At 38.9% G+C, this 27,221-nt stretch overlaps 2 protein-coding genes across 3 annotated transcripts; one reads left to right on the top strand and one right to left on the bottom strand.

The window, feature by feature from the left end:
* Positions 1 to 589: 589 nt before the first annotated feature.
* rtv (QVR superfamily protein rtv) lies at positions 590 to 7,398 on the bottom strand. 2 transcript variants are annotated; one of them, XR_011229055.1, is made up of 5 exons: positions 7,239 to 7,398; positions 3,680 to 3,841; positions 1,911 to 2,002; positions 1,145 to 1,787; positions 590 to 1,081 (listed from the first exon to the last, which is right to left on the bottom strand). XR_011229055.1 is itself a non-coding variant. In XM_045736498.2 (4 exons), the coding sequence occupies exons 1-4, from the start codon at positions 7,309 to 7,311 to the stop codon at positions 1,668 to 1,670; spliced, it is 447 nt and encodes a 148-aa protein (XP_045592454.1). In that variant the 5' UTR covers positions 7,312 to 7,398; the 3' UTR covers positions 590 to 1,667. The 2 variants fall into 2 exon arrangements, 1 of the variants encoding a protein (XP_045592454.1); XM_045736498.2 differs by having other exon boundaries at positions 590 to 1,787.
* Positions 7,399 to 10,106: 2,708 nt separating this feature from the next.
* On the top strand, positions 10,107 to 26,995 carry LTV1 (LTV1 ribosome biogenesis factor). Its single transcript, XM_069326457.1, has 10 exons — positions 10,107 to 10,259; positions 12,933 to 13,067; positions 13,408 to 13,554; positions 15,144 to 15,252; positions 16,409 to 16,694; positions 18,317 to 18,557; positions 21,411 to 21,623; positions 23,625 to 23,841; positions 25,039 to 25,160; positions 26,236 to 26,995. The coding sequence occupies exons 1-10, from the start codon at positions 10,257 to 10,259 to the stop codon at positions 26,344 to 26,346; spliced, it is 1,584 nt and encodes a 527-aa protein (XP_069182558.1). The 5' UTR covers positions 10,107 to 10,256; the 3' UTR covers positions 26,347 to 26,995.
* The last annotated feature ends 226 nt before the right edge of the window (positions 26,996 to 27,221 follow it).

The raw sequence follows: 27,221 nt of genomic DNA, 5'->3' as shown, positions 1-27,221 counted from the left end.
CCCAGCGGGTTTTCTTCCTATTGGGGAGTGTTGTACATGCTGCTATGGCGGTGTGTCCACTCACAGGATGAGTGGCGCTGCCCAATAAACTCACCCCTCGGGGCAAAATTTAAACATTTAGATACACACCTTTCTGTCCCGGACTAAACTCATTATTATAGAAATATCCCCTGTTAAATTACCATGGTACTTATGAGACATATCGAGTAATACTGTCAATCTGCAACTGAATTAATTAAAGTGAAGATAAACACTCGTAAATTAGGTGAATTAACTCGTGATTTTTCCCCTAATTACGTCTGTGGATTAAACTATATTATTATACATTTATAGTTTATTATTAATTATACATTTAGATATTTTACTTACGGGAAGGTTATTGTGTTTCCGTGAGTTCACTCTTCAAGCAATCCCGTACGCAAACGATAAGTATATTGTCTGTTTATCTTGAGTATGATCTTTTCGTACACGAGTCCATCAATTGGAACACAGTTGGCACACACGCAAGGTGCTATAACACCGCTAGATCATGTGACCAACAGGTCAAAACACTTAAATGAAAGCAAAAAGGGCCAGGAAATCTCATATATGTATATACACTGCACATTTTATTAAACAACAGTTTTATAAGCCACACCAAAATATATATAATGCATTTATGTATCGTATGTGTACACGCGAATTGCTTTTTTTTACAAATGTAGTATTTGTCTTAGGGAACACTAGGCTTATATTCAATTGAAAATACATGGCGGTGACAATGATCCGAGCCTATTCAAGCCTATTCAATTAATAACTTTCCCTCCCATCCAAATACATATTTACTGTACCTAACTATATATATATAGTACACAGTTATGACACTGATAACAGTTATTACACATCTGACTTAAAATAATTGTTGTAATATTATCTGCTAAAAATATATATATATATATACACAGATATTACGGACTCTGAACAGGATAGAATGAAAAATATTTCATCTGCACCGGATGTGTTTGTGTGTTTGAGTGTGTGTGTTTATTTGAAGGTTTTATGTGCTTGACTGGAAGTTGACCTGCTCGACTGCAAAGTTGACCTGCTCGACTGCAAAGTTGACCTGCTCGACTGCAAAGTTGACCTGCTCGACTGCAAAGTTGACCTGCCACATTAACTCGGGTGAATCAAAACAAAAAAGTCAAGGGATGTCAATCGTCATTCTAAGTTTTAATCCTGATATGAAAAAAACGAAGAGCGAAGAGGGAGAGGGAAATTATCAGGGGGGAAAGCGCCGAGCCATTACGACCGAGCAGAGAGCTTGATCTATCGGCCTGCACGGAGCCTGTTGCAGACAATGTTCCACCTGCCACACAAGGCAATAGTTCAGACACGAGTCTGTCGTACTAGAGTTCTTTGTTAAAGTGGATAGAAATGGTATTCAAGTAAATTGATAAGGTAGAGAAAACACTTCCTCCCAGGTAGTCCAACAGGTGCGCTACGGAAGCTGGTGTCCGCGCGCCGCACCGCGACGACACGCGCTCTCCGCGAGACAGCACGCTGGCCATGAAGCGCGGAGTGGTGGTTGTAATTAATATATTTGGTGATCTGTGTTGGTTACAGACATGTGGCGCGGGAACAGCAGCAGGCGAGGGAGCAGGGAGGAGGGGGACTGGAGCAGCGGGTCTTCATGTATGGAGGCGGAGCAGCAGGAGAGCAGCAGGGACCACCAGCAGTAGCAGCGTCATGGACGGGGAGACTAGAGACCCGGAATTGCAGAGGTCGCCGCGGCAGAAGCAGATGAACACCTGTGGGTGAGGAAGGAAGAAGTTGTTTACAAAGTTTGAGACTATTCCATCCTTCTCTCTCTCTCTCTCTCTCTCTCTCTCTCTCTCTCTCTCTCTCTCTCTCTCTCTCTCTCTCTCTCTCACCTTCTTATTGCCCACTAAAGCCTCGGCACAGCGTTGAATGCCATCTGGCGGTGATCTCTGTAAACATTGTCGTTCGGTTGCCAAATCGTGATCTGGAATAGAGAAAACAAATCCAGTATCAGTAAAAAAATAATTTACAATAAAGGTAAAAAAAAAGCGATTCAGAAAGAGATTCACAAACAGAGAATCCTAGTGAGAAGGAGACATGGAGAGCAAAGCTTGTTGAAGTAACAGAAATCAAGTTTTTAACGCAACATACCAAGGAGAAAAGAGAGAGGAGGAGAGGAAACAAACTAGTACGGCAATAGTGCCACTGGACAAATAAAAAAGGGCCGTGACGAGGGGTTCGAACCTACGTCAAATCAAGATGATATCCCGGTTGCAATTCTTTTAACCATGGCGTAGCTCAGTCGATTCATTCAGCGTCTGGGATGCTCTCGGACGTAGGTTTGAACCCTCGACACGGCCCTTGTGGATTTGTTCATTAAATGCATCCCGCTATTGTGATTTCTGTGTGTAATGTGTCACTGGACACCACCAGTAACCACTGTGTACCGGTCTTTGACAATGCGGTTGTTATGAAGAAAGAAAGTAAAGGGAGCGAGTGGAAGACAAACAGTTCAAAAAGGAGAATACTAGATCACGTAACTCCTAGACAAACTACGTGTCAAATAAAACACAAACAAATGACTACACAAGACCGTGTGAACCACATACCAAGCAAATGCAAAGCCGAACAAATGTAAAAAAAAAATCGTTAAATTAATAAACCATTTCAATAACCAAGGTAAAGCAAAATTAGAAAATACCTCAAGATATACAGCAAGCCTCGTTCCGGAGTGGAGAGGTTTGGGTTCTAAAGACAGGGCCAGGTCCCCAAATCTACAGTGTAGATTTAGGATCTGGCCCTCTGGTATCTCAAAATGAACAGTTTCCAAAGTTCAACAAGTGAAGCTTGTAAACTCATGCACGTGAAGCTAAGGCTAAATCATGGAACAATATACAAGCAAATGGGTCCTCATAGGATAGAATCAAATGGATGGCAAACACTTATCTAGAAATAGTTGGGACCCGAAAGGCCAGCGACTCAAGAAGTAGTCAAAATAATTAGACATCAGACGACGGACCAAGAAATGATGACATAGGAAGCTGGCAGCTCCTGGTCGAACTGACACATGTCAGTTTTGTTATATTTTGCTGAATCTTACCCCCCACTCAAGGAAAGGAGCACGGGAGAAAGCATCTTACCTGAATCTTAAGATAAACACTTAATCGGATTAAAACAGAAATAATAAGAGAGAGGGAGAGCAGCCACCAGTGGGAATAGATCCCCACCTATTAATCATGGGAGATTTAAACCATGACATGATAGACAAGGAGAACGGTGGAGGCATGGAGGCACAGATACATGAGGACCTAAACTATTGAAAGTGTCAACAAGAAATCTCTTTAAGGCAACATATGAGGGGACCCTCAAGGATTGACAGATAATGATACAAGCACAAGTCTCGGCCTGATATGACAACAGGCCAGAGTCCCTGATGAATAGGTCCTAAACCACAGGCCAGAGTCCCTAACGAGCAGGTCCTAAACTACAGGCCAGAGTCCCTAACGAACAGGACCTAAACTACAGGCCAGAGTCCCTGATGAACAGGACCTAAACTACAGGCCAGAGTCCCTGATGAACAAGACCTAAACTACAGGCCAGAGTCCCTGATGAACAGGACCTAAACTACAGTCCAGAGTCCCTGACGAGCAGGTCCACCTACCTTCGCCATCTTTCTTGCCCTCGATGATCTTGGAGCACCAGCTTGAGGCACAGGGGACGGCCTCGACCCCGGGCACCAGACGCGAGGTGTTGAACCTGGCCGGGTCCTTGCAGTCCCCGAGCTTACCGCGGGACCTGCACGAGTAGCACCGTCGGACCTGACCTGTCGGGGAAGACACACAGAGAAGCAGGTCATGGAGTGATATAGCTGGCAGGGGTAGAAGAGGCACAAGATACAAGGTAATGCTTTTTCGCTAACTGATGGATGATAATGATGATGATGATGGTCATGATTGATGATGCTGATGATGATTCGGGTTTTTAAGGATTAAAAAAAGGGAATTAGATGCTTGAAGTTTGTTTTTCGTTTTAATGGGAATTTTACAGTTACAGTGGAATATGAAAGTGATTTTACATCCTTATAAAGCCACTAGTATAGAACAAATATGATTCCAGAACTCTACCTCTACCGAGCAATCTTGGAATCATCTGTCTATAAGGCTTGACTCTAGAACTCTGCAGAACTCTACAGAACTCTAGAACTCTTATCTGTTCGTAAGACCTAGTTCCAGAACTCTCTTCTGTCTATCAGACTGGATGAGTAGAAGTGTTGCCAATTTCATGAAACTTAATATTCGTCATGCATGCAATGTCCCAGCTCGTGACATTTCACTACACACGTTCCCTACAATACAAGTGTCTTGCACGTCCCCCCAAAAAAGAATTGGGAAAACCCAGCACTCCTTAAAGCAGCAACACTTGAAACTATCGATGACTTTATAAGTAATTTAGAGACCTCTTTGAGAGTGTGTATACCGATGGCCCGGGTCTGCTCAAAACGTCACTAGGGCGGACTGCAGCAGCCTGCAGACTATACACAGACAACATATGCACATAGACCACAAGTGTGAGACTGAATAACTGGCTTAGTTGACCAGACCACACACTAGAAAGTGCAGGGACGACGACGTTTCGGTCCGTCCTGAACCATTCTCAAGTCGATTTTTTCCTCAAGTCAAAAAATAGACTTAAGAATGGTGACCGAAACGTCGTCTCCCTTCACTTTCTAGTGTGTGGTTTGGTCAACATATTTCAGCCACGTTACTGTGACTCTCCTCGTCTGCAACTGGCTTAGCTCCACATGTACAGAATTAGCTCCACTATAACTTGCCACTAACGCACTGAAAAAACTGTGGAGTTTTTAGAGGAGTTTTTAGGAGGAGTTTTTTCTGTGATATAAAGTCAGCTCTTCAGGCCCTTGAAAACCCAACATGCTAAATAGATAATAAGAATGTTCATACATACATCATATACATCATTAATACACAGAGCAAGAGTTTCAGAGCCTCAGTTCCATGGATACTGTACCATCTCACACAGGTATTGTTCAGCATGATGATGACACAGACAAGGCAGCTAAAAATTGCATGTGATAAGCCTGAAACTGAGATAGTTAGGCATTTCAATCTCTGTTGTATAAACAGCAATATTCCAAGGGCCAGATTCACGAAGCAGTTACGCAAGTACTTACGAACGTGTACATCTTTCCTCAATCTTTGACGGCTTTGGTTACATTTATTAAACAGTTTACAAACATGAAAACTTGCCAATCAACTGTTGTTATTGTTATAAACAGCCTCCTGGTGCTTCGGAGCTCACTAAGAGTTTAATAATTGTAAACAAAGCCGCCAAAGATTGAGAAAAGATGTACAAGTTCGTAAGTGCTTGCGTAACTGTTTCGTGAATCTGGCCCCAAGAAATTTGGGATGGGAGAAGGGCAGTCGCTGAGACTCGAATTGCAGAAGCACGAGTATAGTTATAATATGTATAGATCCGAGAACTATATGTACATCCAAAACATCCATTAGACAGAGTGACATTGTCATTGTCACAGTTAGGCTGGGATATGGACACCTATGGCAGGTGACTGCAGGTAATGAACCCCCCCCCCCCCCACCCCCCAATGTTCACGTAATTTGCATTCCAAATGTCCATTATGTGAACAAGAGCTGGGACATACTCTCCATGATTTCAGACCGAATAGAGTGATGTACTTTGAGCTCTGTAACTACTTCATACACTCAGGAATACTGGAAGATATTCTTGGGCTCTATCCAGAGTTTGCTAGTGCAGGTTAATAGGGCAGACTAGCATACTCCCTCCTGATACTATGTATGACTAACTATGCTGTGAGATGGGGGATATTAGAAGACCATAATTTATTGACTTAGTTGCGTTAGTTTAGGTTAGGTTAAGATAGGTTAGGTTAGGTTAGGTTAGGTTAGGTTAGGTTAGGTTAGGTTAGGTTAGGTTAGGTAGGGTTGGTTAGGTTCGGTCATATATCTACTTTAGTTTTAACTCAAATTTAAACAAATTAACTTGTACATAATGAAATGGACAAATTTATCATTTCATAAGAAAATATTCGTATAGCTAGTTTCTGATCTACACTCTGTAATTCTTCATGCAGAATACGGTAGCAGCACATTGCTTTGTATACCTAAGTTTGTTAATAAAAAAACTAATAACCAATTAATCCATCCTCAATTTGGACATAAACATTTGATTTGACAGGATCAAGTGGAATTCTAGTGTCTCAACTCACACGCTTTCCCGGACTAATGGGCATTGGTTAGTGAGGGTTGTCTATGTATATATTTATGTAAAATACTTCAAAATATGACTAATGTCAAATTACTGAGAACGGATTGAAATAACAGAGTCTACATATCAAATGTCACACTCTTAATTTACTACCCCTATATATACTGTATATATATATATATATATATATATATATATATATATATATATATATATATATATATATATATATATATATATATACACACACACTATATATATCCAGTGAGAGTTATCCGGCCCCCCAGGCAGGCAGGAACTAACTGTACAGGAGTGGCCACACATCAAGGACATCCACTCCCGCATGGATACCTTCACCTAATACTTTACCGTTATTCCCATTGACTGAACGGAGAATTTCTGAAGAAATACTGCGATTTGAACACCTATAAGGTCCTAGATGTATATATATATTCCTTCAGGATATTTTATAGGTGCTTCAGTGCTATAGGCTCAAGTATCCTAGTATCCAAGATTCGTTCTGAGATGGTCGTGTATAAGATTATCTCTGGGTGTCCCTTACACTATTCCGGAATGAATTGACTTTTGAAAGGCCACAAAGCAACTCTTAAAAGCTGAAAACTGACTTAATTTGTTCAAATTTAGTTCTTTTATCCGGAAGTTGGATCACAAGAACAGAGGAGTAGCCTTGTCTTCGCCTCCCTTCACTCTCACATTCATGAATGCCATCAACCCTCATCTGGAGGTAATTGTTTTGTCCACTCTCCGTAACATTTTCCTAATTCACTTAAAATCTATGATATCTGCGAAAGAATTCAGGGAAATGCGATATATATATACGTGTGTGTGTTTAAAAATCACTTGTAAATGTCTATACTTGACATTTCGACCATAGTCACTAGTCACTGATAAAAAGAAACTCTTGTCTAACGCTGTACAAACGAGTTTTCGCTTACCTTCAACAACATTAACGAACGCTACAATCACTAGAACACCAAATAAACACTGGTTGACCGTTCTCTGAGCCATGATCGCGGGTGTATTCACTCAGTTACACGAGAAATATGGCTAGGCTTCGAGCGTCAAAAATTTCCACATCGTACTGCAGCTGTTTTCTTGCGTCTTAGTTGATGTCTCCTGAGTGTTGCCGCCACTCACAGCTTTTCTCAGTGAATTTGGTATTATTTTAGTTCTCATTGAGGCAGCAATACCTTTATGTTTAGACTAAAACGAGACATTTGTGCACTTTACTAACGACTAAATAGCCTTCGGACATTACTTTATTTTAATATAGTATTCTAAATATAGATTGCTTATACATTTCGCTATCTTCTAGTTATTAGACTGATTGAAAGTTTAGCTTGGAACGAAACGCTCTGAAAGAGGTCGTTTACAAGCCAAAGAGACGGAGGAGGCGACTAGGGGGTGAAAACATAATATTCATAGAAAACGGGAAACTAGCGTCAAAGGTCAATTACAAAAGAATAAATTAATATTCTTTCCTTTGCGTAGTAATAGCAAAGCTTTTTTATATTGTATCCTAAAATAATTTAATAATTGGTGTTTTTAGCAAAAGATTTAATAATCTTTATTTTATAGGCCAAATTTTGAATTCAACTGAAAGCTTCCTTGACTTGCGGTTGTAACTTGTTTAGCTAAACGAACTTGGGGGCTCACTTCCCCTGTTTATTTTGTGATATAAAAGAGAATTAAATAGTAAACTATGTAACTGGCTTATCAAGGTTGTCACTTACCATCTGAACGAGTTTTGGGGTTCATTTTTTGAGTCCATTATGGACCTCTGTAATATTTTCCACAGTTGCTCACTGCATGGGTATGAGGTGAATAATAAATGAACTCAACTAACAGCCCCTAATGTAGGTCTACTCGTGCATTTCGTCTAAAATCACTGATAACATGTGTTGAATAAAGTTTGTGAAATTAAATTAAATCTTTACAATTACCTATTTGTGGTTAGGTTAGGTTAGGTTAGGTTAGGTTAGGTTAGGTTACACAACTCAGGCTGCGAGCAGCCGCGTCTAACAGCCTGGTTGATCAGTCCAGCAACCAGGAGGCCTGGTCGACGACCGGGCCGCGGGGACACTAAGCCCCGGAAGCACCTCAAGGTAGCCTCAAGGTAGGTACAGTTCAGTTTTTTTTTTTTAACTTAAGTCCACAGCAGTGCGCTACTATCCAATTCTCTATGGGTATCAAGTGCTAGTTATAAATTCATCTAATATTCCCATCTCATATGATGGTTAGCCATACATGTCATCAAGGACAAGGGAGATACGGGGTAGAAACAGCCTAAGCTACTCTATCCTTTTGAGATGTATTTTATTGTCTCAATAAACGTACTTGAACTTGGCATCAAAGATAACCACGGGATCGCAGTTAAATCAACTATCCTGCACTAACAAACCATGGACATAGTGTCAGAATATCTTCTAATTTCCGCTAGTGGCAGAAATAATTACTAAGCTCAAAGTTATTCATGCCAATTGGTCTAAAATATTCATCAATATATGATGAATATTTTATATGCCACCTTGCAACAGAGATGGAAAGTGGCGCATGATGAGGAGACGCCCAAATTTCAGGAGTCAAATCCTCAACTCAGGAAGGAGGGAGAGGACTGGCGATGACATAGCCCTTAACGAGGTACGGTCCATTTTGGATGGGATCCAGCTGCGTCAGGATAGGTAGGACTGCTGAGCCACATACCTTACTACGAATGTAGTAAAGTATGTGGCCTTTTAGAGGAAGATTTGGAACGCCCGCGATGCACCCCACGCCACACTGGAGAGACTAGAAGATATTCTGCATGATATATCCGTGTCAGACGTGGACGACACGTACTGTACCCTGTGTGTACCATGTTGTCTGGTAAACCATGACCCAGGATACTCACCACCGTCTGGTTGCCCAACCACTTGGACTGGATGGTAGAGCGACGGTCTTGCTCTACTATCTCTATCTCTATCAACCTCTATCTCAGGTTTCTTCTCTCCTATTTCTTGTCGAGTAATAATGTTAAATCTAATTTGTTTTAACCTCTCCAAATAGCTCTCATATTTAAATTAGGGTGCCCATTTAGTAGCGTTCCTGTGCATTTTTCTAACTTATTTTGAGTTTGAGTGTTGTCTTCATCATATCGCGATGCAGTAATTGACAAATATAGACTAGAATATCGTTAACTGTGGCCAATATCCAAAATTTTGTTACTATCGCATGCACTCAAAAATATTTTATAGCCTTGTGGTTCATCATTATTTCTGGTCTGTAGGATGTTGTAGGACAATAACAACCGCAGGAGGAGGAGGATTTAGGCCGTGACTCCACTTTACTGACCACCAGGAAGTATACTTTAGGACTACTGTATACTCACAGTGTATATACACCTGTCAGTGTGTATATAATACATTCTTTTGCCGGTACAGTTGCTAGCCCTTGCATGGGACCCAGTCGCCTCTATCCAGATATGTGTGACAATTCATACCTTCCTGCAGGGTGAGGATTTTTTTAGGTATACATAGCTAGTATTTAACTTAACATGCTATAAACTTTCATATAGATTATAATAGCAGAACAATACTCTGCCTTCGAGTATGATAATAGCAAAAGTCATTGTGAAAATTGTCTGACGTGTCGCATGGAACAATCCCCTTGGAATAGACAAAATCAATAACATTCATATTTCAAGCCCTTGTGTATTTATATTCAATAACATCAATGTGTGTTTTAAACATTTAATAGACCGATAAGAGCGTGCAGTCATTTGTCCCGGAGGTAAAAATTGTATTTCTTGTGGTAATTCTGGAAGGGTCTAAGTAGAGTGCAGCCGGGATCGGGCTGTGATTGGCTGGGAGAGTGCCGAGCGGACCAATGAGGAGGCGGTGACGGTCGGCGTCTACACCCGCCGCCAGAGGTCGCCACTGCTCTGTAAACACACCATGTGCAGAGAGACGTAAATAATGGTGGGTCGCCTTAACTAACCTCTGTCCCGGCTGCTTTGGGGCGTGTCCTGCTTTTGTATGTGTATATGTATACGTAGATATACCTGTGAGGGGGCGAGGAGCGTCGCTAGTGAGGTGTGAGGAGGTGTTGTTCCCTGGCACCTGTGCTGATGTGGTCTGGAGGGGGGAGGGTGTGTGTGTGTATGTAATTACCTGTGCGGCTTGTTAAGGCTTGATTGTAATAACTATCGGTGCAGCTGAACTAATAGTTAAGTGATGCGGGCTGGCCTCTGCTCGTCACTATCGCCCATTCTACGCTTCTTATAACTGGCATTTAGCCAGGTGTGTGTGGCAGGCGGATGTGTAAGATGGTGTCCATATTTTTACCTTAAATTAACGACGTTGGTTAGACTGTGTTGTTAGTAATTGGTTTGCGTTATATACATAATGATGATGAAGATAATGGTGGTGGCCGTTATGGTGGTAATTGCTGCTGGTGAGAGTCGGGAAGGGTGAAAGTTAGGCTGCATACAAGTATTTACTTGCTGTATATAAGGCTTAGTGTGCAGGTAAATTGTCATGTGATTATTCCCACTTTCAAAGAAATTATTAGATAATTTCTTATTTGACTTCAAAAGTGGAGGAGTAATATGCAACCTCTCTCTCTCTCTCTCTCTCTCTGCAAGTAAACCTCTAAATATGTGTGTGTATTTTATAAGTAAAATTATTTAAAAATGAAATTATAATTATTAGGATCATAAGCGAGTCTGGTGCTTTCAGGAATTCCTGCTCTTTTGAACAGGAATTGGCCGGCAGCGGCCAATGTTGTCGCTGCCGGCCTCGTGCTGCTAAATAGGGCTACGTAAACACCAAGACCGGTCTACGCTGCAACACTAAAGTTATGCAGGCATTATTATATACAGTATTGCTCATTAGATGTATTTTAATTTTTTGGCATCCCTTATTTATTACTGTCTAAAAAAAATGGATTTTCACTTTAATATTTTTTTTTATAAAGTTATCATTTATGTTGAAATTCATACTATGCAATTTATTTGTCAATTTGCACATTTGCTCTCCAGAGCCATGTATTGACATGTCTGTACCGTCCATAATCGGATTACTACAAGCTATGTGCAATACGTATTGAAATATTCCTTAGAGAATACCCTACACAGTTCCTTATTTTGGTGTAAACATAGTAGAATATAAATTAAATATTAGTTTTTTAATTTGCTTCTCATGAAAATGTAATGGTCTGCAAGAACTCTAACAATTCCTCCCCATATTGGAATTGCGACAACCTGAACAGTGAATCCTTTACCTGAAGCTTGTAGATAATGTTTTGGATACAGGCCCATGGAGTACTGAGGTTTCTGGTTTAGTTGCACTGTTTCCAACTTGCTCATTCCAAACCAAAAATACCCATAGTACACTGTAATCTTAAAATCCTGACCCCAATCTTGAACTGTCCAAAATGAACCGACCTGAAGCTATTGCATATAGAATTTTTTAAGTGTAGCCAGATGCTAGGGCCGTGTTGAAAAAGGAACAACTTTACCTGATAGTGGGTACTGCTATTGTTTACAATTCTGTACTGTATTGCCTAATCTTGGCAATGTTTAGGACAATCTCTATTGATGTACCGTCTGACAAAGCTGTTCATGACGACTCAAATTCCATTCGTTCAGTCAAATTCACAACGAGTAAGCAAGTAGAGTAGAACCTAAACCAAAATATAAGTATTACCAGAATTCAATGCATCTTTTTAATGAATGTCGGCATTAAACTTAAAGGTTTTGGCCGATACTGGTATCATAAAACATTCTGCAAGTTTGATTTTTTATTTTGGAGATCACATATACTATTACAGTACTGTGTTGAGTGTATATCGTGACACAGGGTTTAACAAGAAGATTCTTGCATCACAGGATAATGGAGTTGATGCCGTAGCAATATTTTGTGACTAGGTGTACAATTAAGGTTTACCTATTGAAGTTTGCTTGGTTACCTATGGTGACCATATTTCATGATGCATTATATATCAATGGTTCCCATTCGGAGAAGATTAAGTGCCTATATTCTGTACGCCTTCCATAGAAGGCGGGTTAGCAGAATGACTTTATTTCATGACTGGCTAATTGATGTAAAATCTTGCATTGCATTTCTTTGTGTACCTCAGTCTTATTTACTCTATAATCAAGTTTTACAGATAAACTGAATGTTTTATTATTAGTGCTCTTGAAATTAAATTGGCAAGTGTAACTATGAAATGCAGTATTTTGAGTGATATTTAGTTCCTCATACTTTGCTCTTTTGAATATTAAATGATATCCTGTTCTGTCCATATAAAATATAAATTATTAATTATATTTTATACAGAGCCATAGAGTAAATGATTACAAAATTTTGAAGGTTTTATGGATTAAGTACAGTTGTGCTTAGGAATTAGTTAAAATTTGCTCATGCAATGGCTCTTTGCTTCACGCAGACAGATACTGTACTGGATTTGTCAATTTGTATTGATTTATAGAAGTCACGTAGTGTCATTGAAGCAAATTTGTTTCAAAATTTAAGAAATAAATTGAATACATATGTAAATAGTTATACACTCCCTCTGCTACCTTGCACAAGCCAAGATGCTTACTGCAGTGTTCCTTATGTACTTTCTTGAATACTGTATTTATCTTTCAGGGTAAGAAGGGCAAAAGATTCATTGATAAGCGGCGCGATGTCTTGCACACCTTTAAGGTTGTGCCTCGCAGTCAGCGAGATCCGCTGGCTGCTGATGAGACCGCTCCGCAGGCAGTCCTACAGTCAACTGAAGAGGTAAGGATCTTTAATTGTATATTAATGATCTGCTCATCAATGCTGTTTATTACATGTGAATTGATGTTTCATTCTATAAGCTTTGCTAGATAATATAACCAGCCAAATGTATGAATCTACTAAATAAATTTATTCTGTGCAAGAATGTGGATTAATTTTTATTTTTTAAAGTGGTTTATGTAAAAAAAAAATAAACTTTTATATTTAAGTTGCAGCATTAATTACTGTTGAATAAAACAAATTTATATATTTATCTATTCCTTCAGTAGATGTGGTCTGTATTTTGTTGTACTTTATTACAACAATTATTACTATAAATATATTTTTTGTGTGCTTGCAGAACCCCAAAAAGACAGAACAGGAGAAATACGGAATATTCTTTGATGACGACTACAACTATCTGCAACACTTGAGGGGGGTGCGGGAAGCCGTTAACTGGGATGAAGAGGAGCTCGAGGTGTATACCATCCGCAGAGAAGACCCACAGGTGTGTGTCTTCATGTTCTGTTATTGTAGACAAACTACTTGGCAATTGTAGAAACTTACAAAGACTAGTATGTAACATTTAGTATGATAACATTGGCTGCATGTTATGCAGCATACTATAATTTGCTTTGGCTTATTTGATTCTGCCATGTTATTGAGACTTGCCTGGTATTAACGGTAAAATTAAATAAGCTTTCTAATGCTTAATACGAAAGTGTCTCCATAGTCCAGATTCAAGATTATGACAACCTCAGATGTTCAGCATAGTTTTAAAATTACATTACAGTAAGACCAGGATTTGCACAAGGATGTTCCTAGCAGACCTCTCATAAATCAAACTTCAGGCACAATGGGAAAAATAAAAATATTGCAGACACATTTCAGAGCCACCGCCAAATTTTAAATCAAGACAAGATTTTATTACAGTACTCGCATGGTCCAACCTTGACTTACATTTTGGATGTCACTCTTACCCCACTGGGGAATTTGAAGTAGCCATAGTGAGCATGCCCATGCATTCTGACCCATGACCAAGAATCCTGGAAATTCATATTCATCAAGAATTGGGGAAAAAAAAATCATCTCTTGGCCCTAAACATTATTTGGAGATAGCACCTAAATACCAGGATCATCTCTGACACTTAAACTGGAAGACTGTGCCACTCTACAAACTGGGCAGCAAAGCAGAAGAAAAAAATATAAGACTGGTAGCATCTCAAATCACGCATCATAAAGTTCTTTCAACGAGTGCCGAGAGGCAAAATAAGTGTTGTCACAATGTCTACATGATGCTAGTCAGCATAAGTTTGAGCAGGATGCTCCTGTCTTTCACAATTATTAGACAACTATGACATAGCCTTGCATACCAAAGATGACAAGAAAAAAAAGCAGATACAATATACACACACTTCGTGAAAACCTTCAATAAATACGACCATGGAGTAATGGCACAAAATGCTCACAGCAGGAATAAATGACAAAGTTGGGAGATTCATCTTGAATTTTCTAATGAACAGATTCCAAAGAGTATTAGTGAACATGGTAAAATCTGGATCATACTTGCAGAATGAGCTGTAAAAAGCTGCTTCTGCAAGTTACTGTGCTTGCTTCAGTACTCATTCTCGGTCTCATGATCAACATAGACCAGGAGACAAACTATTGTACTGTATCTTCCTTTGCAGATGACATTAGGATATTTTTTAATTTTAGTACAAAAAGGATGATGCAGCAAACCAGGGGTATCAAATGTGCCACCTGTGATCACTGCTGCTTCTTCACAATGGGCACCCAATTAAGAGTTAAAAGTACTGCATATATACATTGCCTAATTACTGTTTTTGTCTGATGTGCCCATTGGAAGAGTGGTACTTGCAGGTCCTGTTGCATAGGATGTTTGTGAACGTTGCAAAAAATATTGCCTTTTGAATTCTGATGTCTATATCTTTAAAATATAGGTACAGTAGCTATTTAAATTATATAACATTACAGTATATAGATTTCCAGCTACTAGATCCTTTGCACTGGACATTTTGGGAAGCAAGCTAAACTGTAGTCTTCAATAACAGGGACTTTTTCTGCCAAAACTTCCAGATGGGCAAGAAAGAATTGCGTGGTAAAAAGCTACTGTTGCCGTCCTCAGCATTTGAATCTTTCGTGGAGGAGCCGATAGGACTTCTAAACAAAGCAGCTCCTTTCACAGGTGCGTCTATGATATAGACTGTTTGTTTTGCCTTCTTTATCAATAACTTTGTTTACCATTTTTTTTTTTTTAATTAATGATACTGTTTGAGTGAAAGCAGTTTGCTAGGATGAAATAAGAACTTTTCGTTTTGTGATAAGTCGAATGTACTTTTTGCACTTTGTAAAATTATTCAGATTCTAATGTGGATGTTTTTGTTGATGCTAAGTTTGAAAGGGCTGTCCTACAATATTTTAGTCATAACATGAATATGGGGAAACATGATAATGGTGGTGATGATTTTTTTCAGATAAAGCCGTACCATTTATAATTAACATTTGCAATTAAATGAGTAGTTTATTTTTAGTACATACATAAAGTGCACCATCTCTAAGCCACGGTTCAGTTAACTAAAATCTAGTTTTAACAACAAATGGAATGTAATTATTGCACAGAATGGCTGCTTTTATTGAACTTTTTACCTGTAGCATTCATTATTTGAAGATTTGTTAACATATTGGCAGCCATTAATGGACCTCCTAAAATTCTAAAGTTGATGAAACAAGATTCTAATACCCAAGCAGATATACAGTGCAGATAATTATTATTATTATTATTATTATTATTATTATTATTAAAGGGGTGGGGGTGGCTGGTGTCATTCTTCGTATGTGAAATTTAAACCATGTTGAATAGCATATGAAACTGGATAGAAAGGGAAGGTTCATTGTGCTGCTACATGTTTTCAAGTGTTTGCCTCCACACACGCACACACAGTACTGATTTAAATATAAATTGGCTAAATTATTTTAATTTACAGTTTCAAATAATAACGGATAAATGTGTACAATAATAATAATAATGAAAATGACTAGAAAATGTTTGAAGAGGGAGGGAAAAATGCTGCTTTCATCTTTAGCAACATTGAGAGAGTGGCCAGCATATTATTTTTATTTGTCTTGTAGATGTTTCTTGCCTTTAATGAAGTAGATGTTTTTTTTATTATATCCTTCATGTAGTGTTATTTTCATTATTGGTTGCTAAATTATAATTATTTGGTGGCAAGAGGGGAAGTGATCGCCTACCTAACGACCACTATGTGCCAGCCATTTTTCTGGGATGGACTCTTCCCACCTTCCACCCCATACTCATACAAAACGTCATTTGCACATGTTAGGTCCGCGGCCGGAATTAGACCCAGATGTTGTTGCTGGGTTGGATGACGACTTTTTTGATGAATCTGGAGCGTACAATCCTGATGACGACAACGCTCTTCCGGATAACTTTGTGATGATGCTCAATTCTGAAAATCCTATCCATGAATTTGAGGATGACGACGGAGAATGGGAAGATTGTGAGGATGATGAAATCTGGGGAAATGGTCAGGAAGAAGATGGGGAAATGCCTGCCCTGGAAGATTTAGATAATGGTTTACAATACCTCCCTTCCCTATCAAAGTTGAGGTTAGCAGTTTACCTGTTTGTTATAATAGTACTGTATTTAAAGATAAGTAATGACGGAAGAACGATAAGTTTCCAATTTGGTTTCATGATGGGCTTTAAGTACAGTCCACAGCTCCTAGCATGTATTTCAGTACTTGCCCGTATTTTCCTACTAATATTTCCTATGAATATTTTAAAATATTTGTCTTGAAAATGGAGAGTGGGAGGGGGAGTATGTGCTATTTTCTATCTTGTGTAATGTTCTGTGCCTTGCAGCTTTTGACTGCTTAATTATTCTCAAAAGATTATTTCTTATTTCAGAATGACAGGATTTTTTTTATTATTAATAATAGTGGCTACATTTATTATGGAGTCATAATAAAAAATCATGCAGGGGACATGACTAGCCTCTTAATATTTTGCAAGTTAAATTTTATGATAGTAGCAAATGGTGAACTCTCAATAATTCAGATAACATCATTCCTTACCTAATTTGGATTTTTTTTAAATACTATGTTTACAATATCACTGAACTGTGCGTGCATACGGCCATGTCATGCAAACTGTTAAACTTTTGATATCTCTTGTAATAGCACCACAGTTAGATTAATGAAGACCACTGGAGAGAAGTTTGAATAGTAGCAAGTGGTTTCAGCAAAACAAAATCAAAGTAGTTGGAGTGACAGTCTGCCTTGCATATGGAACAGTCTGTCAGAGGGTAATGTTCAGGCACTTTACAGATAATGGTACAAGGTATTAAAGAAATGCATAAAATGATTGGGTTCATTCCCGACTCTCAATCTGGAATTCTGGGATTGAATCCCGAGGAGGGGACATTTTTTGGCACATTTCCTATCGTGTAATGGGCCTGTTCACACCTAGGAGTAAATAAGCACCCCTGAGAGTTTGTTAGCTTGTTGTGAGGTAGCATCCTGGAAAAGGTCAGTAGTTTGACCTTAGGGGATCATAAGTACAAGCCTGTGTGTACTGTGGCTGCCTGGCTCCCAACAGAAGGAATTATTATAATTATTGATTATAATTACCTGAACGTGGTTTGTGTGTGGTATTGGAGCAATAACTGTCCAAGCATCAGGTAGTAACCTTTCAATTAAATTTATACCGTATGACACTAAAAGTGGGTTACCTGGTACTTGAGGGAATAATTTTGGTTAGCTATAAGTACTGTCCTTGTCAAGTTTCTTTGTTTATTGGGAGTCTGTGTGCTTATTAGTCTAGCACATTGATAAAGGAGTGTGTGCTTGCGCTAGTAGGCTGTGGTGTAATTGTTTGGTTGAAACATTTCCTAGAGATATCTTGTATCTTGTTCCAGACCTCTATTGAAGTTTGTTCACCTATACTTGATAGGAATGTGTGTATTTTAGCTTTCTACTGTGTTAAAAATGTAAGCCTTTTAATGTTTTCAAGTTACTTGTTCATGTTCTTTTGTAAATATAGAATTATGGACTGACTTAGGCAGTCATGGGAGTTGTCTTTATGGCTTAATTGCCAACAGAACCATGTTTTGTTATAGTAACTATCACCCAGATCCCTGGAAAAGGCATCTAGATTGTGTATATATATATTTAATAGCTGATCTCATAATTGTTTTATTAGTAATTATTTAATAAAAAAAATGGTTTCAGTGCATATAGGGAGAAAACACAGGATGAGGGTTATGATGCAGACGAAGAGGAGCGAGACTTCAGCAGTGATTTCAACGACAGTGATGACGAAGCCAGGGACGATGTGTGCAGCCTTGATGGCCCGTCCAGAACCTTTAGAGATGAGGAGACCAAGTCACACTTCACTAACTATTCTTTGTCCTCGTCAGTCCTCCAAAGAAATGAGTTGCTGTCTAAATTGGATGATTGCTTTGAAGGGAAGGTGAGGTTTGATTTTTATTTTAGTGGAATTACAATCGTGATATGCACTTTATAATGCTCACCGAGACCCACCGGTAATGAATTTAATATGTACTCGCATATTGACCAGACCACACACTAGAAATTGAAGGGACGACGACGTTTCGGTCCGTCCTGGACCATTCTCAAGTCGATTGTGATGAGGACAGGTAGGGACAGGCATTAAATAGGCAAGAGAGAGCTGAGGAGGAAAGTCAGGTGTAGGGGATAGTAGTAATGAGAACTGCAGCAGGCCTATTGGCCCATACGAGGCAGCTCCTATTATAACCACCGAAGGAGATAGTAATAGGAATAAGAAGAGGATAGCAAGGGAGCGTAGAAGACAATGAACAGAAAAAGGGAGAAGAGAGAAAGAAAGGGAAAGAGAGAGAAAGAAATGGAAGGGGGAAAGCTTATGTTAAGTCACGTTTGTTAGAAAGATTAGAGCATTTGAGTATATACTGTGAAAGGGAAGAGTCCACAGCAACAAAGCCAGGACTCAAGTTCATGTTGGGTACATTGTTAATAAGAGCCGATTCTACAAGACGGCGTCTGTGTAGAGTAGAGGCAGGAAAGATTATAAGTGTCCTCGTCTCTCTCTTCCTCCGCGCTCTACGCATCAGCGACCCTCAGTTTCTTGATTCTGAAATTGCCTTTATCTACAAATCATTCTCTCGCCTTGGTTATCCTTTGCATTTCATCAACTGTGCCCACTCTCAAGCTAAACGAAATTTCTTTCATCCTAAACCTGCTTCCAACACTAGTAGCACTGTACTATGCATTCCCTTCATATCTGAACTCAAAACTTTTACCAATACCTTTCGTCCTCTTGACATTAAACTCGCCTTTCGACAAACTAACACACTTCGTAGCAATCTAGTTCACACTGCTCCTCCTACTTCTAATGCTGCTGGTGTCTACTCTATTTCCTGTTCATCTTGTCCTCTCCAATACTTCGGCGAAACTGGCCGTACACTGAATGACAGACTTAAAGAACACAAGAGAAGTGTTATGTCTGCAGACACTAACAATGCTCTCTTCTGCCATGTGAGGGATTCTAATCATCCCATTGATTGGTCTTCCTCCAAAATAATCTTTCCTGCCTCTACTCTACACAGACGCCGTCTTGTAGAATCGGCTCTTATTAACAATGTACCCAACATGAACTTGAGTCCTGGCTTTGTTGCTGTGGACTCTTCCCTTTCACAGTATATACTCAAATGCTCTAATCTTTCTAACAAACGTGACTTAACATAAGCTTTCCCCCTTCCATTTCTTTCTCTCTCTTTCCCTTTCTTTCTTCTCCCTTTTTCTGTTCATTGTCTTCTACGCTCCCTTGCTATCCTCTTCTTATTCCTATTACTATCTCCTTCGGTGGTTATAATAGGAGCTGCCTCGTATGGGCCAATAGGCCTGCTGCAGTTCTCATTACTACTATCCCCTACACCTGACTTTCCTCCTCAGCTCTCTCTTGCCTATTTAATGCCTGTCCCTACCTGTCCTCATCACAATCGACTTGAGAATGGTCCAGGACGGACCGAAATGTCGTCGTCCCTTCAATTTCTAGTGTGTGGTCTGGTCAACATACTTCAGCCACGTTATTGTGACTCATCGCCTGCATGTACTCGCATAGTTGTGTTTGCAGTGATTAAGCTTAATCTCTTATGTGAGATTAATGATGTATTGTGTGTGTCTGATTTCTTGGGTTCTGTGTTCCCAGGTAATTTTGAAACAAATTTTCATTTCATCATAATTTTTCCTTTTGGTATGTTGGGCTTTTATCTCCTGATCAATATGCTGAATGTTTGGTTCCTACATTCACCAAATACTCAAATGTCAGTCTACAGTATGGTGGAGGATATGATAACTACATACAAGATCTTGAGGGGAATAGACAAAGTGGACAAAGGAAGCCTATTTAGGTTATAGAGGGGTAGGACAAAGGGACACGAGTGGAAGCTGGACATGCAATTGACTTGGTGGAAGGAAGTAGTCGTTCCCTGTACAGGTGGTCAGCAAGTAGACTTCATTGAAAGAGGTGGGTGTTGAAGCCTATTCCATCCACAGCTTAAGAAAAATTTGAAAACATTAATGTTGAGGGAGATGATTGGAGCATAAGGTATAAACAACAAGGAGGTGGGGCATAGAGCTGGATTTTATTTCCCTGTAGTCACGCCCAACCACTTGGGCTGGATGGTCGAGCGACGGTCTCGCTTCATGCAGGTCAGCGTTCAATCCCCCAAACGTCCAAGTGGTTGGGGGACCATTCCTTCCCCAAGTCCCATCCCAAATCCGTATCCTGATCCCTTCCAAGTGCTATATAGTCGTAATGGCTTGGCACTTCCCCTGATAAGTCCCTTTCCTTCCCTCGTAGTCACTGATACTCGGAGTGATTGATCATACCCTAGGGGGTCTTTAGAGTTGACTTCCCTTATGTTGAATTCATTCAAATATTGATATCGGGTCAAAGTTTGGTTGATTCATTACAACTGTCATTCTTTGTGGGGTTAGTAGAGTTTTTAATTTATATTTCTCTTAGTTTCTGTTCATGTGCGTATGTATGCAATCATAAGGTTCCTGTTCTTCCAATTTACCATGCTGGAACCTTGAGATACATACCTACTTGTAATAAGACATCTCTTTCTATAATAGTAATAGCTTCCCTATTATTTGTCACTCTCACCTGGGTATTATGATGTTATTATGTTGTAGTTCTGAGGGGAAATTACATTTGTTAATACTCAAACTTGCACGTAAATGTGGTCTGTGTAAAAACCATTTGTAATATTCATCATACCACAGTTAACCCAGATTTAATAATGGTGCATTTTTACAGTTCCTTCGGGAGTATCAGGATGAACAGGTTGGAGCCTTAGATGGTGAAGACATCGATGGGTTTGTAGGAGAGGAGTCGCCCCTCTTTCAGCAAGTTTTGGAACAGTCGCACAAGCAGCTGCAAGAGGACTCCGAAGATGACCGCACAAGGATTATAAAGTGGATTAAGGACATGCAGGAAAGACGAAGTAATGTCAAGGAGGAGAAGGATGAGGTACGGTAAATTATTTCCAATAAAACTTTGTATGCAGGCATTTAGTTCAAATTTAGCAGATAATGATAGCTTACCTCCTCAACCAGAGAGGAGAAAGGTGGAAAGGGGAATGGCAGCAGCATTTTTTGCTATCAAAACAGGACTGTGACTATTCTTTCATCAGTTTTAAGTTTCTTGCTTCTAGCTCATCCACTTGGTCAAGGATCAAAATTTGTTGCAATTAATGTTCTTATATTAAATAAAAAAAAATTGTGGTTTACACCACAAAAGTTTAACAGGTTTAAAATTAACAGAAGGTTCTATTGTAAGGGCATCATCAGTTGATTTGTGATGGTTCTGTGGTCAATGATCCTTATGATTTAGCCTCACTTAATTGGCTGAAGCATTAGCTAAATGTATTAGCGTGTTGTGTCCAGGAATGATTCAAACAGCGTCACTTCCTTTATTTTCAGCAGTGTAGGTTAGGTGTCTAATTTCCAGATGAATGTCACCTGACTAGTAATGTCACATTGCCTCACTGGCCATAATATTAACATGGAAGCTAGGCTTCAAGCCACAGTGCTAAATAGTCATATGGCTTAGTATTGTATGTTAATAATAACTTGGCCACAGGCCAGGCTGTGGGAGGGGGGAATTATCAGAGGAAAGCACCAAGCCATTATAACTACATAGGACTTGGAAGGGATCAGGACAACCATTTGGGATGGGCCGGGGGAAAGGAATGGTGCCCAACCACTTGAATAGTCGGGGATTGAACGCCGACCTGCATGAAGCAAGACTGTCGCTCTACCGCCCAGCCCAAGTGGTTGGACGTGGCTGTGTGGGGTATTTCCCAGCAGGATTTTATTTATTATTAATTCAAAGTGGACTGTATGTTCTGTGATATCATGTCAAGCATTTCCTGTTCACATAATTTTTGGGGTATGTGTACCTAGCCTATTAATCAAATAATTGATGAGCATAATAGGTTACAATGTTAGTCTGCAGATAAAATGGATTTGTATAATACTATTCATAGCTTATGTATTATGTATAGCCTAGTAATAGGCACTGGACTCAGTCACGTATGTGAAACTCGTTGGTTTAAGCCCTAATGATAACCGTGAATGCTTCTCGTTGCACTAGGACACCTCATAATTTCTTCTTCCCCTGAGCTGTGCCTGCCGAATAACTTCAAAAGTAGTGAACTGCTACTACAATATGCAGTATATAGCAGATGGAAGGTTTATATATAATTGAAACTAGAGCCTACCCGTCCTGAGTGGTTCTCGGCCATCATAACCGGTAAAAATTTATACATTCACTATAATTAATGGCCATCAATATACATATAATACAATTAAATTTTACCGAGTACAATACTTCCCAAGATTAGCGAGATCTTCGGTTGATCAGAGTCGGTCGTTCCTTTGTCGAAGCTCGTGGAAAGTATTCGAGATCTGCACGTGTCTACTAGAGAGGGTGGCTACTGTGATGTCATCTGTATGACCACACACACTGCAATGGCGTGGCATCCCCTGCCCAACTTTATCATTTTTTAAATGACAAGTTTGGTAGAGGCAATTGAACATTGACACTGCTACGAAATGGGTGCTGTACTGTGACACATTTATCAAATATTTTGCTACAAAATTGGATTTGTGCATATGTACCAGCTAGTCTGGGAAGATGGTTGGGAAGGTCTACCCTCTATATTGATAGAGGGTAGACTAGTATTGGCATAATTGGCATTCACAATTGTTAGAACAATAAATATTTACAGTATTGTGTTCAAAATGGGTCTTTTGAGATAAATATCTATTAAAGTTCCTTTTGCATGAGCTTTTCCTCACAATTGTTCGTGAACCTAATGTGCTAAATAGGATATGATCAAAGCCTTAGTGTGTTCAAGTACATATACAATTTGATTGTAAAGATGCTTAGAAATTTCTTGGGCTCTAAATTCTAAAATTGTTTAAGATAGCAGGATTATGATGAAAATGTGCTACTTTTTGTTTTCAGGTTGAGATTTCAGATGACGAACCTAGAGAGAGGTGGGACTGTGAATCGATTCTGACAACTAATTCTACCCTTTACAATCATCCACGCACTATTACTGATCCGCCACGTCGCAAGAAAATTGCTGTTGATCCACGAACAGGGATTCCAATAGAGCATGGACTTGGAGGTTTGACTAGAAGGAATCTAGCTCATCATGATAAAGTTGCTGGAGCATCAGGTATATACTATATAAATATATACGTGTATGTACTATACATTCATTTTTAGCGTGGCATGCAGTAATTTTTTATCCTTATTAAAGTGAAGGATTAATGTGTTCCATGATGTATTGAAATCAATCTTGACACCAGTATCAGTATGAAGTAAGGGTTTCAAGTTATATCTAGATATAATCTCTACATTTTTTGAGTTAGTTTCAGAACCAAGTGGCTCTAACTGGTTGCTGCAATATTTCTGGGCTATCTTAATGTATTTCAGTATGTAGTGATGCCCAGCGCCCTTCACCACAACATCCCATACTCTTCACCCACTCCCAAAACCTACTCGTGCTACCAGAACCCCCATCTCTTCCAAACCACTCTCCCGCATCCCTGACCAGCCCTTGTTCTAACCATTGTCCCTCTTCCACAGCTCTTCCAGCCTCTCACCACTCCAGGTCTCCACGCAACCTATTGCTAATTAATCTCGACACCAGCTCTCACCTTCCATACTTTGTACTCTTGGACCTCTTTGTTTGGGGTCCAGCAGCAGCAGCACAAAATGAGTTTAATTTGCCAATAATGTTAGCCCCAAACAGTCTACTTCTCCCACCCAGCTCACCAGTAGTGTGCCATCAGTTTCCACTAATTTATTAAAGTATTTACAAGAAAGTTCAAAGGTTAATTATTGTTTAGCACTTATTAATTGTTAATAAGTTTAATAATATGATCGAAGATCATATTATTAAACCAGTCGAGACTGTCAGTGGACCCATTTTCAAGCCATTTAAAAAATAAAAGGTCTAAATCAATTTCATGCTGCATTCCTCCTGTTTATGAATGAAATGAACTTTTCACATGTCTCTCAATTTATGATAGTTTTCTTGTGCTGAAATGCCTTCTATTTCAAAATGAACTTCTGACTAATTCACACTTTTGAAATTGTAATTACGAAGATATAGGGTTAAATATGAAAACATTGTCATATTTTGAACTCGAGTTGATATTTTTATCATGTTATAGGCTGTAATCAATCATTTCAGTATTGGCATTAATTATATTTACATATCATTGCCCAATTTCCTTCTTTCATGGAGTGGAAGGCACATCCTGTGGAAGGCCTGGAAAAAAACTAATTTATACAAAAGTGAAAGGTAGATTGATTAAAAAAAATTCTCCCCTTTATACAGTATTGCATTATGGTATTTATTTTTCAGACGATGCACAACCCGACACTCAGACGCTGATCACAAGCATGTCGGCTATCTCCATTCGGCCTCCTGGAGAGTCCTCGGAAGAACGAAGGTTTAGGAAGAAAGCTTTAAAAGAGCTTCGAAGGGTAAGGCAACGGCAAGTGGTGATTGTTAATTAAACATTCTTCAGCTAATATGGTTTTCTGTTTTTTCTCTTCTCTCTCTCTTCCAGAGCTACCGTTCCATTGACACTAATGTGTCATCGATTTGTGAAATTATTAACAAGTATGGTGTGCTATGGCTACGTTGTGTTTATATGGCATGCCAAACAAGTAAGGCAAAACTTGGCATTCTGTATTCTGGGTTTACGTAATAGTGCCCTGCACGACTGATAATGAGCATCATTATGTTCAGGGATGTGTGTGAAATATTGATTTTTCTGCTATGAAAAAAAAAAAATACAATGCTGGATTTAGGCTTGTTCTTACCAAAATTTGTGTATACAACATTCAGTGTTCATACATAAAATTGTGTATTATATCTATATAATACACACACTTATTATTACTGCCTTTAGTACAGCATAATTTTTATTTCCAATATTAACCCTTTTAAGTGTGGCTATTATTCACGATGCCATTCTGCATGTTTACAACAACAATAAAAATTTATACATATCCATGCCTAAAGTTAAGGAGGTAGGTAAGGGAGGAGTCAAAGGGATTCATAGTGATGCACGTTTGTTGAACCGCCATGTAAGGAAGAGGTCTGTCATGATCAAGTTAGGTGTGTGTGTGTGTAGTTTTACAATGTTGTAAAAAAAATTTTGTGTGTGTGTGTGTGTGTGTGTGTGTGTGTATATAGTTCAGTTTTGCTTGCTCGCCCCAACACTTTCACCAATTTTATTCGAATTGCCCCAGAATGAAAAGCCGTCGTATCCGGGTAGGTGGTGCCCGGAAAGCATGGAGCCTTCTCTATATGCAAGTTTGTAATGGGTAGGAATTAGATTCTGGAGCATGTTTTAGGCATCACATATTTAAAATATAGGGCACTTAACACATAACCATATGCATACAGATTTTCTGTTTCCCTTGGTGCCCTCTCTATTTAGTCTTTAAGTACCAAGTATATTTTAAAGATAATAATTACATATATTATTAGAAAAACTTAAATATTCAGAGGAATTAGCTAGCAAATGAAGTGGGGTCAATTTCTTTACAGGAAAGACGTGTGGAAAAGAAATTGAATAGAGCAGCATTCAAGGACGAGAGGCGACGGCAGGAAAAGATCCTTATCAATAATAAATATAATAATAAAATATCTTTGGTGTAAGTGCTATTCTTGCATCTTGAATTTTCCTTTCTCTCTCTCTCTCTCCTTATTTTTTACAAAGGCTTTCAACCATTTTTATGCTAATCAGATGTTATTATATTTGTTGCTCTTTATATTGCAATTTATTACTTAGGTGCGAAATCTGCCATGTTTCAGAGAAATATTATGGAAATAGTGTCCAGTGTGAGTGTGTTTGAGAAAGGAACTAGCAATTCAAAAGTTCTAATTACCTTCTGGCCAATTGGAGGGCTTCAGCTAGTACATTTTATAATGCCTGCAGTAGCCCAATGATGGGTCAGTACATAATGTATCCAACAGACTTAATATTCCAATTACTAATCAAATGCTTTTTGAGCCACAGTTACTCACAAGAGCATTGTTCAGCTTTTAAGTATACAGTATATATATATATATATATATACACATATATATATGAATTTTAGCATGTTTCATTCTCTTCACAACCAAATTCTTTGATATATTCTGTTTTGCATACAGTGTGTGTTTAACCAGCCGTGTTTAATATTTAATTATGTAACTTCAATTTCATTTTCTTAATCTCAACATTTATCTGTAGAACTGCACACCATATACCGTCTCAAATATTTGTCTGTGTTATACCAATATACCAAATATTATGAATATTAAACTTTATCTTTCATTTTCCTCACTAGTATATTGCCGCTTGGTTTGCAGGCAATAGGGAAACACTGACTAATAATAAAATTTTGTCAGAAATGGGTTTTGTGAAATAATAATAAAAACATGTTGGACTAATTTATAAGCATCTGCAAATTGTTTACTGTCTAGCTAGAGAAAATATTTGTAAATAGTATAGACAAAGTTGTGATGTGTCTAGGTTTGAGAACTCGGCC

Source organism: Procambarus clarkii, chromosome 18, assembly GCF_040958095.1.
Source record: "Procambarus clarkii isolate CNS0578487 chromosome 18, FALCON_Pclarkii_2.0, whole genome shotgun sequence".
Lineage (NCBI taxonomy): Eukaryota > Metazoa > Arthropoda > Malacostraca > Decapoda > Cambaridae > Procambarus > Procambarus clarkii.
Note: the sequence above shows the minus strand (reverse complement) of the source record. Positions and strands in the feature narration are given on the sequence as shown.